The sequence below is a fragment of the Pistacia vera genome, unplaced genomic scaffold, assembly GCF_008641045.1.
Source record: "Pistacia vera cultivar Batoury unplaced genomic scaffold, PisVer_v2 Contig817, whole genome shotgun sequence".
Lineage (NCBI taxonomy): Eukaryota > Viridiplantae > Streptophyta > Magnoliopsida > Sapindales > Anacardiaceae > Pistacia > Pistacia vera.
The window spans coordinates 214,397-230,858 of NW_022196687.1; the positions used below are offsets into that span (position 1 = coordinate 214,397).

The 16,462-nt window shown below is 32.6% G+C and overlaps 1 protein-coding gene across 1 annotated transcript; it reads right to left on the minus strand.

Annotated features, from left to right (window-relative positions):
* Positions 1-8,005: 8,005 nt before the first annotated feature.
* Positions 8,006-12,106, minus strand: LOC116117532 (mechanosensitive ion channel protein 10-like). Its single transcript, XM_031403543.1, has 6 exons — positions 10,653-12,106; positions 10,436-10,556; positions 9,512-9,805; positions 9,229-9,431; positions 8,712-9,018; positions 8,006-8,304 (listed from the first exon to the last, which is right to left on the minus strand). Exons 1-5 carry the CDS (start codon positions 12,101-12,103, stop codon positions 8,751-8,753), a joined length of 2,337 nt encoding a protein of 778 aa, XP_031259403.1. The 5' UTR covers positions 12,104-12,106; the 3' UTR covers positions 8,006-8,304; positions 8,712-8,750.
* Between the last annotated feature and the right edge of the window lie 4,356 nt (positions 12,107-16,462).

The window sequence follows — 16,462 nt, forward strand, 5'->3', positions numbered from 1 at the left end:
AGTTTTAAAAAAATCTACTACAAAAATCTCACTTTTATGTTGTGTTGCTTAAGTATTTAGCGGTGATTAGGAACCCAACCCGACCTGGCCGGTTTAACTGGTTGGACCGGGACCTGGGGCCTTCTCCGGGTCAGGTTTAGGATTTCCACTATTCCCAAAATCTCTAATCTGACTGTCGACGAACGAGGGGCTACCAAGTGCCAAGGTTAGAAGGGTTTTGTAGAGTGGAGGCTGATGGTTCAAGGGCTGGTTTTGGATTGAATTTTGGATGCCAGAATCAGTTGGAATTTGGCCTAAAAAATCAACCTAATATGCGAGTCATGGCCGACGAATAGGGGACTACCAAGTGTCGAGGTTAGATGGATTTTGTGGAGTGGAGGCCAGTGGTTCAGGTGGTGGCGTCGAATTGAATTTTTGACGTCGAATTTGGTCGGAAAAATCAACCCGATTGCAGGATGTATGCGAGTCACGGCTGGCAAATGGGGGGCTACCAAGTTCCGGGTTAGAGAGGTTTTTGTAGAGTGGAGGATAGTGGTTCAAGTGGTGGTATCAGATTGAATTTTGGCTGTCGAAATCAACAGAAATTTGACTAGAAAAATCAATTTAGGGTTAGATCATAGGGTTGTATTTACTAGATTTCAAACTTGCAAGGATTGCTATGTATTTTTCAGGGGTGTGTTTGAAAATTTCAAACTTACTGGTGTTAGTGTATCCTCTAGGAATCAATCGTGTGGTCGGTTCCAAAGCATTATGTTTTGTATATATATGTTAATATATATATTTTGTATATACATTTTTATCTTATCAATAGAAGAAAGTGTTCTTATTTCACATGTAATTTATTGATTCATTTATATATATATAATACATGTAAAATGTACGGATGATACAAATCTTTAGAAGATCAAAATCATCAAAGTATTCCCTACATAGGTAAAATTAATTGGAAAATAATATTAAATAGTAGGCATGTTGAATGCCTCCGTAGAATATCATGTGATGGTATTAGTGTGGGTGATTATAAAAGTTATATCACTATAGCATTAGTATGGATAAGCGGTTAGTGAACTGTTTATCGAATATGGTCATTTATGATGCATTACATGGACATTTAAAATGTAGTCAATGATTCATCATATAATCATACCAGTGTATTATTAATCCTTAGACCTGAGATATCACTGTTGGATTCTGCATAAACGCATATAGTTCATATAGTGTATAAACACGAGGCTAATCATGTCATGTGTTAATAAGCCGATTTGGCTATGTGTTGTTTATGTGTGAGGATAAGTGATAGTCAAGATGGGATCCGTTGACTTAGTATAGATTGATATCAAGTTTCTAAACAAATGTCAAGATACATTAAAAAAGAGAAATCTCTGGCCGAGATATATAAAATGTTACATGAAAGGTTGTTTCATGGTGACACGTTCCATATGTATTGATTGTCAATTTGATATAAAATTAAGATAAAGATTTTGACATACCATGAATCCATTCTTAATTGGGATTAGACAACTGAATGATTTGATTATACAGCGCATATGATTATAAAAGGGTTCGTTGGAGTATATCTTAATTGTGACTTAGGGGTTATGGAGTATTGCTAGATGTCTACCATAATCGGTGGGAGTTTTGTTTATAAACAGTTATAACAAAATATATCAGAATAGACTATGATATTGGGCCTACGATTAGGCCACAGTAAACTTAAGAGGTCACACATAAAAACTAAAGAGAATGGAGAAATAGCCAAAGAAAGTTGATTATCCAAGATTGGCTAGCACCTACCAAGGGTAATAAAGTTATTTATATTATTATCATTGAATTAGATTCCACGGAGGGTTATATTAGTTATTATGAATAATTTAAGAGTTAAATTGCTAATTGGAATTAAATGGAATTCAAATTCATAATTAATCATTTTCTTTATTTTAAATTGAATTTAACAATGGGTTGTAATTTAAACATATGAACAATTTAAGGGTTAAATTGTTATGTAAACAATTCAAGAATTAAATTTTTAATTGCGATTAAATGTTAATCTAATGTTATTATTTAAAGAAGTTTAACAACTTCATAATAATTATGAAATTATTACAACTTCAAAATAATTATGGAATTGTCTAAGGAAGTCCAAAACAATTATTGAATTGTATACAAGGCTAAATATGTACAGAAAATTATATATCAATTTTGAGATAGAGATCAAAATTTCTAAGAACCCTAAATGTCTCTCTTGGCCTAATTCTTCTTTTACCTTAGTGTAGATACTCTTTTGTTTAATTTCTCTTGAAATTAAAAGTCTCCAAGATTGCTAAGGACTTAAGGTAACAAGTTATACCTTACTTNAAATAAATGTAACAGATAATGTAACAAATAACAAGTAGTTCACTTGTATTGGATTTTTAAGGGAAAAAGTAAATAAGTATATTAAAATCATTTTTAATAATTTACAACTAAAAATCTTTTTCTTAATCCAATTATTAATATATTTTTTCGTAAAAACTTTAGTTTTAAAAAATCTACTACAAAAATCTCACTTTTATGTTGTGTTGCTTAAGTATTTAGCGGTGATTAGGAACCCGGCCCGACCTGGTCGGTTTAACTGGTTGGACCGGGACCTAAAGCCTTCTCCGGGTCGGGTTTAGGATTTCCACTATTCCTAAAATCTCTAATCTGACTGTCGAAAAACGAGGGGCTACCAAATGCCAATGTTAGAAGGGTTTTGTAGAGTGGAGGCTGGTGGTTCAAGGGTTGGTTTTGGATTGAATTTTGGATGCCAGAATCAGTTGGAATTTGGCCGAAAAAAATCAACCTAATACGTGAGTCATGGTCGACGAATAGGGGGCTACCAAGTGTCGAGGTTAGATGGATTTTATGGAGTGGAGGCCAGTGGTTCAAGTGGTGGCGTTGAATTGAATTTTTGACGTCGAATTTGGCCGAAAGAATCAACCCGATTGCAGGATGTATGCGAGTCACGGCCGGCAAATGGGGGCTACCAAGTTCCGGGTTAAAGAGGTTTTTCTAGAGTGGAGGACAGTGGTTCAAGTGGTGGTATCAGATTGAATTTTGGCTGTCGAAATCAACAGAAATTTGACCAGAAAAATCAATTTAGGGTTAGATCATAGGGATGTATTTACTAGATTTCAAACTTGCAAGGATTGCTACGTATTTTTTAGGGGTGTGTTTGAAAATTTCAAAGTTGTTGGTGTTGGTGTATCCTCTAGGAACCAATCGTGTCGTCGGTTCCAAGGTATTATGTTTTGTATATATATGTTTATTGTTTCATTTATATATATATGTATTACATGTGAAATATCCGGATGATACAAATCTTTAGAATATCAAAATCATCAAAGTATTCCCTACATAGATATTATTAATTGGGCAATAATATTACATAGTAGGCATGCTGAATGCCTCCGTAGAATATCATGTGATGGTATTAGTGTAGGTGATTATAAAAGTTATATCACTATAGCATTAGTATGGATAAGCGGTTAGTGAACTGTTTATCTAATATGGTCATTTATGATGAATCACATGGACATTTAAAATGTAGTCAATGATTCATCATATAATCATACTAGTGTATTATTAATCCTTAGACTTGAGATATCACCATTGGATTCTGCATAAACGCATATGGTTTATATGGTGTATAAACACGAGGCTAATCATGTCATGTTTTAATAAGCCGATATGGCTATGTGTTGTTCATGTGTGAGGATAAGTGATAGTTAAGATGGGATCCGTTGACTTAGTATAGACTGATATCAAGTTTCTAGACAAATATCAAGATATATTAAAAAAGGAAAATCTCCGGCCAGGATATATAAAATGTTACATAAAAGGTTGTTTCATAGTGACACGTTCCATATGTATTGATTGTCAATTTGTTATAAAATTAAGATAAGGATTTTGACATACCATGAATACATTCTTAATTGGGATTAGACAACAGAATGATTTGATTATACAACGCATATGATTATAAAAGGGTTTGTTGGAGTATATCTTAATTGTGACTTAGGGGTTATGGAGCATTGCTAGATGTCAACCATAATCGGTGGGAGTTTTGTTCATAAAGAGTTATGACAAAACATATCGGAATAGACTATGATATTGGGCCTATGGCTAGACCACAGTGAACTTAAGAGGTCACACATAAAAACTAAGGGGAATGGAGAAATAGCCAAATAAAATTGATTATCCAAGGCTGGCTAGCACCTACCAAAGGTAATAAAGTTATTTATATTATTATCATTGAATTAGATTCCACAGAGGGTTATATTAGTTATTATGAATAATTTAAGAGTTAAATTGCTAATTGGAATTAAATAGAATTCAAATTCATAATTAATCATTTTCTTTATATTAAATTAAATTTAACAATGGGTTGTAATGTAAACATATGAACAATTTAAGGGTTAAATTGTTATGTAAACAATTTAAGAATTAATTTTTTAATTGCGATTAAATGTTAATCTAATGTTATTATTTAAAGAAGTTTAACAACTTCATAATAATTATGAAATTATTACAACTCCAAAATAATTATGGAATTGTTTAAGGAAGTCCAAAACAATTATTGAATTGTTTACAAGGCTAAATATGTAAAGAAAATTATATATTAATTTTGAGATAGAGATCAAAATTTCTAAGAACCTTAAATGTCTCTCTTGGCCTAATTCTTCTTTTACCTTAGTGTAGATACTCTTTTGTTTAATTTCTCTTGAAATTAAAAGTCTCCAAGGTTGCTAAGGACTTAAGGTAACAAGTTATACCTTACTTGTTTTCAATTTGATTGAATTTTTTTGCAAAATATGAATAAACATATTGTAGTATCACATGCATCATTCTTCATGCATTCTATCTTTTAGCTGGATCACCAGTTAGACCACCGGTTTAATCGGTCGGACTGATCAACCTGAGACTTGGTCCTTTTTGGCCGGGTGACACCGTGTGTCAGGTTTCAGATTGGTATTTAGGCCTTCGACTCCGCCTCATGGCCCTTTATGAAGCACTTCGCCAATGTAAGCATTGCCTATCTTTACCATAAATTGCATTAGAGAAACCATATTCTGTTCTAGTAACCCCATTTAATTTTTGGATGGCAATTTTTAGCCCCAGCATTTTTTTTTTTTTTTTTTTCAGAGTCCCCATTTTTTTTTTTTTTTTTTTGGCAAGTTTAACCTTAAATAAAATTATTATAAAAGAACATTATAAATTCTAAATACACTCCTACTTTATTTTATATTTTCTTTTTATTATTTATTTTTATAACATTTAAGACTCTAGTTTATCATAAATTGCTTTAGGAAAACATAAACAATAATCACATTTCACTTCTCCATCATATTCAAAATTTTCGACTAATATGTTTGTTTCTTAAACTTGAAGTTATAAACTAATCCATTTTTTTTTTTAATGGCAAAACTAGATTTTCTCACTTTCGGTGGAGTTTTTTGGAGTGATTGGAGCTCTTTTAGGATTATATAAATTTTGTATTTAACAATTGTTGGTTGATAGAAGAAGTATAGAAATATAGAAAATCTATGAAAACTACTATGACCTATTAAGAGTCAAATAAAATTAACCTAACTCATCGTCTTTGTAAGTAAGACCTTTGATGCAAATTTGGACAATTTTACCCTTCCTCTTCACTTCACTTATCTTCTCTTTTCATCTTTCCTCATTCTTCTCTCTTTTCTTATTTCTCTTCTCTTCTTTCTCCTTAGTGTTTTTAGATTTTTTTTTTTTTTATTGTTTGATATGTTTTAGGGGTGTATATCATGTTCATATGTGTTTAATATAAATGAAATAATGCATAAGGAAAAAAAATAACCGAATCAAAAGAAATTTCTAGAAAAATTGTAGATTCTCAAGTCGCAAAAGTCTACTCTCGCAACAGTCCTGTCTTGCACGAGTAGGGTATAATGATTTACATTCACTCGAGTGGGGTCTTTTTGATAACTTTTAGGGGTTATAATGATTATTTACACGGTAGATTATGTAAAATATCCAGTTGACTCATAAAATATCAAAAAAGTCCATTTGAGTGGGACTAATATCATTGTACCCCACTCATGAATGGCGCAAGAGTCTAGTCAATCGATTTCATTGCTTTGTTTTCCGAACACATCTTTCAACCTAATTTTAGTTAACATAATAGTTTTTTTTTTTTTTTTTTTTTTAATACACTAAATATTATTTCGACATTTCATATATTTTTTAGCATTATATTCTTTCAAAAAATCGTAATATTTAATCTTAAATCAAAAGCTTTTTATCATTTTCATGGAAGCAATGGTATTAATGTGATTAAGTGTAGAAGACAAAGGTAGAAATGTCCAAAAATCTTGTGAGGAGTCTTCCTTACAAAGTCATTTAAAAGTTAGTTATTTTTTAATTTGAATTTTAAAAAAATGTTAACTGAGTAAAATTTCCAAAATCTATTTAGTAATTAAGAAAACAAAATCTTTAGTTTAGGAGACTTAAAAGGAAAATTTAATAAATATATAGATATTTACCATCTTATATTATAATTGTCATATTTCAATGGATATTTACAAATTTAGACGAAGTAAAGTAGGAGATGATCTAAATCTAAAAATTAGGAAAATAGGGTAAAGAATAAAAGGGGTAATTTGGGAATTAAGTGGGGCTTAAAAGGATTTTTCAAAATATAAATAGGGTATACTAAACCTAATAACAGGAGCTTCTGATCAAATTATATGGGGGCTAAAAATCACTTCCCTTAATTTTTTTTTTTGGCACAAATTTGTTAAATAAAATGGCTATGAAAGAAAATACTAGTTCTGAGTACAACTTTATTATTTTATTTATTTATTGAACATGAACCCTAAATTTATGTATTGACCATGAACCCTAAATTTATGTATAGGCTCTTAACTCTGAACTTTTCTTGTTTATTATAAGCCTATGTTGATTCGAATATTTGTTTATTTGATGTTTAATATAAAGTTTGTTAAACATCAATTAAATTTCAGTACATTTTTCTCAAACTTCTATAAGTTAGAAGGACATTTTGACTGAATTTATTTGAAAAAAAATGAAAAAATTATTAGGGAGAGAATAGAGAGAGCAAAAGAAGAGAAATTATACAATTAATAGAAATGTAAATTATCATTACTTTACTAAATAAGAATTGCTTAATCAAATCAAACCCTAGATATAAGTTCATATAAATTAGAAAAATAAAAAGAATGAAAGAAAAAAAAAAAAAGACAAGCCACTCTTGAAAGGCAAGATGAAACAAGCGATGAGATTTCAATTTCGCATTTGGAATGACAGAAGAAGCATGTTTTGATTTGCATTTGAGATGTGGATGTAATCAATAATGTTTTTTTATGCTATTAGAAATTCATTTTATAACTTATTAAATGAACACAATATACTTGATAATGGAAGGCTAATGATTTCCCATTTGCATCATTGTTGCTAGCTACTGCTCTATACAAGGATGGGCTCATTTTTCATCATGACAAAGCTAGCCCGTTGCAATATGCTTCACCAACTGATCTTACAATTTTGACTCTACGCTTCAATGAATTTTTCGGGAAGTCAATACATTAAACTCGAACTATAGAATGGCTGCTGATAAACTATATCCCACTTTCTTTGTTCAATTAATCTTACAAATCATATTTTACAAATGCATTTTTTCTGTAATCATAAAGTTTTAAAAATTCACGTGGTCAGAAAAGATTATAGCTAAATTCACGCCCAGCTGCGTTTTTAGAAATTTGCACACATAGCTTCAACAGTGTATTATTCTTTTTTTACTCTAGAGGCCAATTCCACTTTCCACCTGTATATCATGATAGATGGCAACCATTCCAGATATGACAAACACTTTGATTCAAAAGCTCCTATCATGGTTTCAGTTTAATCTTACTTTTTATATATGTTCTCATCTTACTTTGATTATTTATGTCTTGATGAATTTGACTACTTACTCGTGTGTCACACTTGGTGAAACCTCTTTAATTGCTACAACATTAACCATTTATAATATTATCATCATTGATAAGTTATGCCGAGAATATAAGACAACAGGAAATACAAATAAGAGACTATAGTTCTTGATTATCTTCAGAACTATTACACTAGAGCAGCAGTACCTTATCTGTCGCCAATTTCTTGTGATGGTGGAACACACAGCTTGGCACCTTCATTATGGAGAGCTGACTCATCATTGTGAATATGAAAGGAAAAAACTATGCCACAGTTTCACTATAGTCTATAGCATCTTCCCTTTGCCATCAAAATATGCTGTAATCATACAAAAAGTTTAGTTTAGTTTACAACAAAAGAGAAAGATTTTCGGTGTTATGCTATAGTTCAACCTGAAATCAATTAGAAGTACAGGTACAAAGTGAGTGGTATTTTGTATTCTTGTCACCAAGTCCAGTTCAGAAATCTGTGCAACTTTACTATATGTGAATTATGGTTTCACTAAAACCAAATAATCACAGGCTAGAAAATCCTCAAATTTGTTGATTTGAGTAGCAGCTACAAGTTGCCAAGGAAAACCTAAGCTATTCCTTAATGCACTTCTAAAAAAATCAACCAGCAATCTATCTTTTACTCTCATCCTGAAGTAACAAGATTTGATATTTTAAATGAGTCATACATATTATGCTCATTAAAATAGGGCGAGAGAATGAAGAAATACTTACTTGCTTTTATCAAATGCTTTCTTGGGTCATGAGAAACGATTATCCGATGGTCCCAGTAGTTGATTCTTTCCCGATTTGGCCAAGATGAACTTGTTGGGGAAGTAGATTGTACTTTATGTTTAGTTCCTCAAAGATTCTCTTTAGTTCAATGACCAGTTCACTTCTTCTTTTGTTCTTCTCTCCAAACTCTTGGAAGTTCATTGTGTGAGTACAGTAGAGACCTATCTTTATCTTATTGACATTTTCAATTTCTTTCACCACTACATTGTGGTTAGGATGCCAATGTTGGGGATTTTTCTCCAAATAGCTGACCAAACAAGACCAAAAAGTGTCAAATTTTAGGACAAAAGAAAAAGTTTCTAACTTTGACCCCAAGCAAGTTGTATCAAGGCAAAAACAGAAGGCTAAGTGAAACACCCATGTAGAAGGCCAATGGTCTAGAATCAACAACATAATCAGTTTGCCATGAAACAGTAGTATATAATGAAATAACAAAAAAGGGATATCGTCAACTTACTTCTTTATTTTTTCTTTCAGCAACCCAATCCTCTCTACTGGCGTCATAAAATCGATGGAAAATTCAATGGAATCACCCATATCTGGACTTCTGTAGTAATTACTGATGGGCTTTGTAGACAAAACTGAATTTGGATAGTAAAGCTTTTCATTATCAAGCTTCAAGAAAACTGTCGTTAAAATGTTCATTTCTTCAACCAACAACTGTCAAGACACCATGAATATTAACCAGATGTAGATGAACATTCTAGTTATAATAAATTATGATAGTTTTAAGAAGTTACCTGAACCCCATCAACAACACAACGGTCACCAACATCAAATGGATGCATCACAAATACAAATATGATAGCTTCAAATATAGTCTTGCAAGTGTTCCCAAACATAAAAGCTGCTACCACTAGTTGCGATGAGAGGAAGACGAGCACTTTTGTTGTTGCAATTTCCATTAAGAGGAGCCAAATTACAAGAGTCACAATAACCAGGATCACTGTCACAAGCTTGTTCAATTGCTTTACAGCAGTTTTAGTGTCATTTAATGCATGCGCTAGTGCTTTTCGACCATTGTAAACCTTCACCTGCACAAATTAAGAAAAGGAGAAGAAAGAAGATGGGGAAAAAGTAAGTTACCAAAAGAATCTCTGCCTAACCAAACAGAGGTTCCCTATCTTAATAACATAAATAAGAGATATAGTCACTTCAAGCTTATTATAAACTTGTTCACTCCCATTGTGTTACCAAATTGAGCTGAATATATTCAATGCACTAGAAAAGTTAAAATTATCTTTGCTCTGACGGTTCATGGAAAAGATGGAAAAAGAACAATAACGTTTCATATTTGAGTAGTAAGTTGCCAAATCCTCTTTCCTTCAGTACTAATCAGAAGTTCACTTGAGCACCTACATAACTTTAAAACGTGCCAGTTTCATGGCTTCATAATTTTTAACCTCAAATAAAAAGTTCAGAAGCAGAATTGGACCAACAGCACTTGGCCATCTATCAGAACAGGAAGCATTAGAAGAAAAGAGCGGATCCTTATAAATTAAAGGGTTAAGGTATCAATAACCTCCATATGTTTTGGTCAAAAATCAAGTGGATTAAGGAGGATTGACATTCATTAGAAACCTCCTTTACAATCCACCTGATTTTTTATCAAAACATAGCAAAAGACAATATATTAACCCCAAACTACACATAAACAATCTTACCACCCAGACTGTCAGAGCTTTCCTATCAATCCGTCCTTTCTCAGATCCTTCAATTAGTGGGAATACAAGATCCACCTCCTCTTTAATCATAAATCTTGAGAGGTCTTCCTCATCAATGTACCTATTCATAAAGTAAAAATGCTCAGGAGAAATGACAAAGACAGGGGGAAAGAACATAAAGACACTGGAAGCCTCAAAAAGGGGAAGAATGTCTCACTTGCAACCAGGCGGAGCAACATTATTAAACATTTGGAATGCAGCTGCAGTCGCTTCCATCTCATTGGTAATTTCCTTATCTGCTTGTTCACTCATATCCTCTACAGTTTCATCTAATGTATTGGAGATTGTGGTGAGCCCTGAATTCATGATTGCATCAACCAATACCTTCATGGTCCAAGCGGTTACCTTCTCTTGCTTCATTTTATGAAATTTACCCATATCAATAATCTTTTTCTCCTTTGCTTCTTTACCTTTCTTTTTACTACGGAAACTCAGTTGACCGGTGCTTGCTGATTTCCCAACCCTCTGAGCTACCTCAATGAGTGGAGGTCCTGAAAGAGTCTGAAGTACATACTGATGGAAGACTGATTCTTGAATTCTATCAAAGAATCTATTGACATGGAAATTAGAAGCTAAAATCTTTAGCAACAAAGTTTTCAACAGCCACAGAAATGCCCCGATGAGAATAGTGATAAGAGTCATGGTTACATAATCCAGAACCTTGGTGGCAAACTCTGATCGCTTAACCCCACTCTTAAACAACAAGACCCAAGTAAGAAGAACCAGAGCCAGCCACATAAAAACCTGAACACTCTTTTTTAGACCATGAACAAAATAAAGCACCTTCTTCTTTAGCAAAAAGTTCTTCTCAATCAAGAAAACAACAAAATGCATAATCCAATTAGTCACCATCATGCCAGAGAATATGACCAACACAAGCACACACCATTTCCAGACCTCCAACTCCCAAATCATAGACTTTTCCAATTTTTTCACAGTCAAGCTAGCAACTAAACACACCACGATCCACAAAAAAGCAACCCACTCAATCAACACTTTAGTTTTAATTTTCTTGCGTTTTTGTTTACTCAATTTAACTTTCTGGTAAATCTCCTCGTCCTCATCATATCCTGCTCCTCCTGGAGATGCCATTAGTGGTGTTCTTGGGGTAATTGGATTTGTCACAGTACCTGAAACAGACTTATTATTAGGTGATCCTCTACTAAGCGAATTCCTACAAGGCGAGTTCACACCAACTTGATCTTGAAATGCCAAACTATCATTCTCTTCCAACATATTAGCATCAATATTATATGGTTGTTCTCCAAATCTCGATTTGGGTTTTGAGTACACTGACCTTTTTAATGACCTTCTTTGTCTAAGGATCGTTTCAACGGTAGTTGGAATTTTTGGTGGCTTATTTGGGCTTGGACTAGATCTTGAAATCTCAGGCGAAGGGCAACTCACTGGCACTGATTTTGCTACAGAACCAGCAGTAGCCGGTTCTGTAGTTGCTACTGAAGAAGACTCTTTTGCATTTGTGTTGTCTAAATTAGCTTTTGGAGTCTCTTCCCCCGAAATTTTTATCACCACTTCATTACCATTCAGAGTTTTCCTTTCTGACATGCTTATTTCACCACCTCTAGGAGCTTTCTCTTTAACATCCATCAATCAAACCCTAAAATAATTTCAAAACACAAGAAGTTTCGCCGTTATTTGCAAAAAAAAAAAAATAAATAAAAGCCAGAAACGACGTAAGTGCTACAAAATCTTCATAAAAACCGTACATTTTCTTCAAGATATTTTAACAAAAAGTAAAGCCTTGCAGCTCAAAAGGCTTTCTACTTGATCATCCTTTTCCTTAAAAAATTAGCGTATCTGTTGTTTTAAGCAGCTAATTTCGCACCAAAAGGACTTCTAAAATACAAACTATAGATTCATCATGGTAGAAGATAAATAAGCTGAGTGTATTTACCTGTGACTAGCTCGCCGGAGAGTTTAGTAATTCACTAGCGCAGAGAAAAATGGAAGAGACAGTGATAAATGATATCCAAAGACGATTAAGTTTGAGCCAATATGATTCCAAACAAAGGGAAGAAAGATCTGTGTAAACCAAAAGACCAACAGAGGAGCAGGTGATTTGGAACTGCAGAGAGAGATTAGAAGTAATAATGATAATGACAGCTAGCACTAGTTATGCCGTGAAATGGGCCATTAACAGAGAGAATGTTGGACCGCGGTCGAGACGGTGTGAACAGAGTGAAACGAACGGCAAACCGAGAAGGATAGAGAGTGTGGAAAGTTAAAGAAATTTCACATTTTGAGGAGTGACCAACTGAAAAGATATTATATTGAAGCTCGAAGTTCTAGAAAAAAGAAAGCCTCTGAGTCATATTATGAAAATATATTATGGAAGACGGTGTTCAGTGAACTAATATTTCAGCTGGTGGAAACAGACGTTTAAATCAAAGGTGGTGATAGGAGGGTAGAACTGTCAATCAAGTTTTCTATTATATGTATTTTTTTTTTTTGGCGGACTATTATATGTACTTTGAAACTGCCATATGGCCCATACATGCAGATGGTAAGTGTCTGCCTAGCCCTCTGGTTGGTTGTAAACTTGTAATAATGATCGTAGCTGTGTCACGTCTGATAATAATCTCATTTGAATTCAGAACTAATTTTAAAATAGAGTGTTTAAACTTTAATGGCTACGTGTAGCTAAACAATTTGTTTAATTTTATTCACATCACATGCCCCTTATAATTTTGCTGAAACTTTGAAATCATCTTTAATATTAGGAAGACATAAAAATGGTTAAATATAAGTTGTTTTTTCTTCTTTTATCACTTTTCCTTTGTGCAGAAAACCTCATCAACAAACCCACATAATGTGTCACAAAATTTATCATCAATTTTTACAGAAAATCCGCTCTTAATTTTTCTTACTCCCTTATCAACAAACCCAAAGAACGTATAAAAATGGAACAAATAATTCATCAAATCATAAATCTAAAAACAAAAATGCACAAATGTTTTGAAATGGAGATGGCAGGTGGCATCGCCAAGGTTGGGATCATCCATGGCAAGTCTTGGGTTTACGTAAAAAAATGTGTGTGATACACGGAGGGTGTGTTTTAGGAAAAAGAAAGAAAGGAGGAAACAAAGACAAAAATTCATTTCTGTTATTAGTATATCCGTGCATTCCAGTTGTGTGGCTAGATAAGAAGTAATAAATAAAATGATTCAAAATAATGTTACAAAAAACATGAGTAAACTACTTTTTCCTACCCAAATAATCTCTTAGAAACGCTTTTCCATCTACTGAATCCTATTTTACTATAAAAAATTATATTCTATTTTTAATTTCAGCATCATTGCGACCCTACACTACCATTATTCTCTTCCCCAATCATCATTCATAAAAATCGCTCAAACCCTACTCCTATCAATCATGTTAATCGTTGGCAATCGAGCGATTAAGGTTTACACAATCGTCTCTCTCAAGTCAAATTTCGATTAATCCTAACCATGAAATCTAATATTCCACTACCATAAGACTCATCGACCTCCTCTCGTTAAAAGTTCCAACAATTTAGATTGAGTTTACACTCTGTTTATTACTAAAATATAAATTTGAATAATAAAATAATGTGATAAAAGAAAAATGTTATTAAACCGTTATTTAGTTAAAAAAAGTCATTTACTCCTAAAACCATTTTCAGTTGTCCTTCCGACGCCAACTGTCGGGCTTACCAAATATGTGAAATCTGTACTATGATACATGCAATGCCACCAATTAACTCAACATCCTCCTTTAATATTTAATTCACACCTTTAAATAATACTTATAGTATGTTCTTTTATATTTACAAATACCATAATACATGATAAAAGTTCTAAAAAATTCACGAGTATTTCAGAAAATTGCTAAATTTAGTATGACTGCTAATAGTTTAAAAGTGCCTTCTGGTGAGTAGATTAAAGTTGAAGATAATTTATTTTTTAATAATGGATTTGGTATCCATGATTGAACCACAAAATGACAGGCATTAGATGATGAAATCTAGAAGACAACTGAATTTGAAAGTACTTTTAAACCAAGATTTATCTGAAAGAGTGGATTACTTTTTTATATTAAACAAAAACCATGGAAGTAAGGAATCACAGTTTCCTGTTGGTTTATTGCAATACCTCAGTTTCGTTGGAGAATAATCTAATCATCAATTATTATTTAATGCTCACGTCGATGAGGCTTCCGTTCATGACATGGGTGTGGCTTGAAAATCACTATTTCAACGTGAATAATAAGACATAGAGTACAATAAAGAGAATAATTAATTTTTTACAGGATACAAAAATAAGGAAAAGAAAACTGAATTTCAAGTTTCGATTTAAAAAATCAAAGAACAAGAACCAAATAAGAACATAAAGGTTCAGATTATCCTAAAAAACGAAAGGAACACAAAAACACTAACCATTAATATGGCTTAAAAAGTTTATGGTGAGGAGTCGAATCACATGAGTGTTTTATATTCCCTTGAGACTCTTTTATTCATCCTGGCGTATTTTATATTCCAGCAGCTATCCTTATTATGCAGAACAACTGAACGACAATTTCAAGGATTGTTAAACACTTGTTTTGTCTGATGCTTAACGGAGGTCCAAAAGTTTGAAGCGTGTATGAAACGGCCCAATCCCCTTTTCTAGTTTTCTTTCGAGGCCAAATGTTTTTGACAATTTTATTTCATAATCAGGCTTGGTCTATGTGATTGGGCCTCCGACTCTGAGAATCTTCGACGCAAGGGAATCATTTATCCTTACAAATCAATTGCGTTTGTTTATGGGAAGTAATTTTTAACCCCTATTTATTTTCAAGTTTTTCTTTTATTTTTATTCATAATTTATAATTTGATTAATTATAATATATTTCTAATTAATATGCTAATTATGTTATAGTAAATTTATGTGCTGATAAGAGAGAAAAAAAATTAAAAATAATTTAAATTCATTAGATTGTGGTATGATTGACATAATACTAATGTGATATTCCAGTTTTTCTCTTTTATCAAATGTAATAAGTAAATAATTGAATAAATTTTTATTTTAATTCTCTCATCAATTTCATAAAATAAACATACCCTTTCAATTTCATAAAACAAACATTGCCTTAAAAAGATCAAAGCCATGATGTATCCAATGACTGGGCCGTGTACCAGCTATTCATAAAATTTTTAAATTTTAAATCTTGTTCTCTCTATCCATTCTCACCCCAAGCCTGTTTGCACAGTCTTCTTGTGTCATCGATCGATTTTTTGATCGGATTTAGCATTTTTCTACGAAGTTCGATGATAAACAAGGGCCTGCGCGTTGGGAATGAAGATCGGTGGGTATTCCAGTCTTTTTACCATTTTTGTCTTTTAGCAGATGGAAATTCCTAACAGAACATGACAGAAAGTGGGTGTTTATCATTTTCAAACTTTTTGGGTACTACTTTTTCTATACAGCAAACTTTGGGTATGTATAAATGGTTCCCCCGGTATGTTATAATGTGGTCCTTGATCGTAATTTAAAAACAATGTTTAGATCAATTTTTCAGTGGTTCAGTCAGATTTAAAGGGCCAACTCATTTTGAATTCATATAAAAGTTAAACAAAAAATGAGATCAAATGGGCCGTTAACAAGTCAAATAGATACTCTAATGTATTTTATAATGTGGTTCTCAATTTTCACATACAAAATTTGCAACTATAATACACTTGCATGTATAATTCTTCATGATTTCAATTTTTTCGGAGACAAAAACAACAAATTAGAACATTTATTTACATGATAACTATTATAATCCACTAAAAAAGCTCTTCCCAAATATATGGTACGCCGCTTAGGAGCAAGATGATGACGCAAAGAGAAGCCACAAAAGCTGCGTAAGTTGCTGTAAATTATGAAAAAAAATCATATGAATCTTGGTCATTTCTTAACGATGATGAGCCACTTCGGACATTGTTTTGCCATCGACCACCAAGAG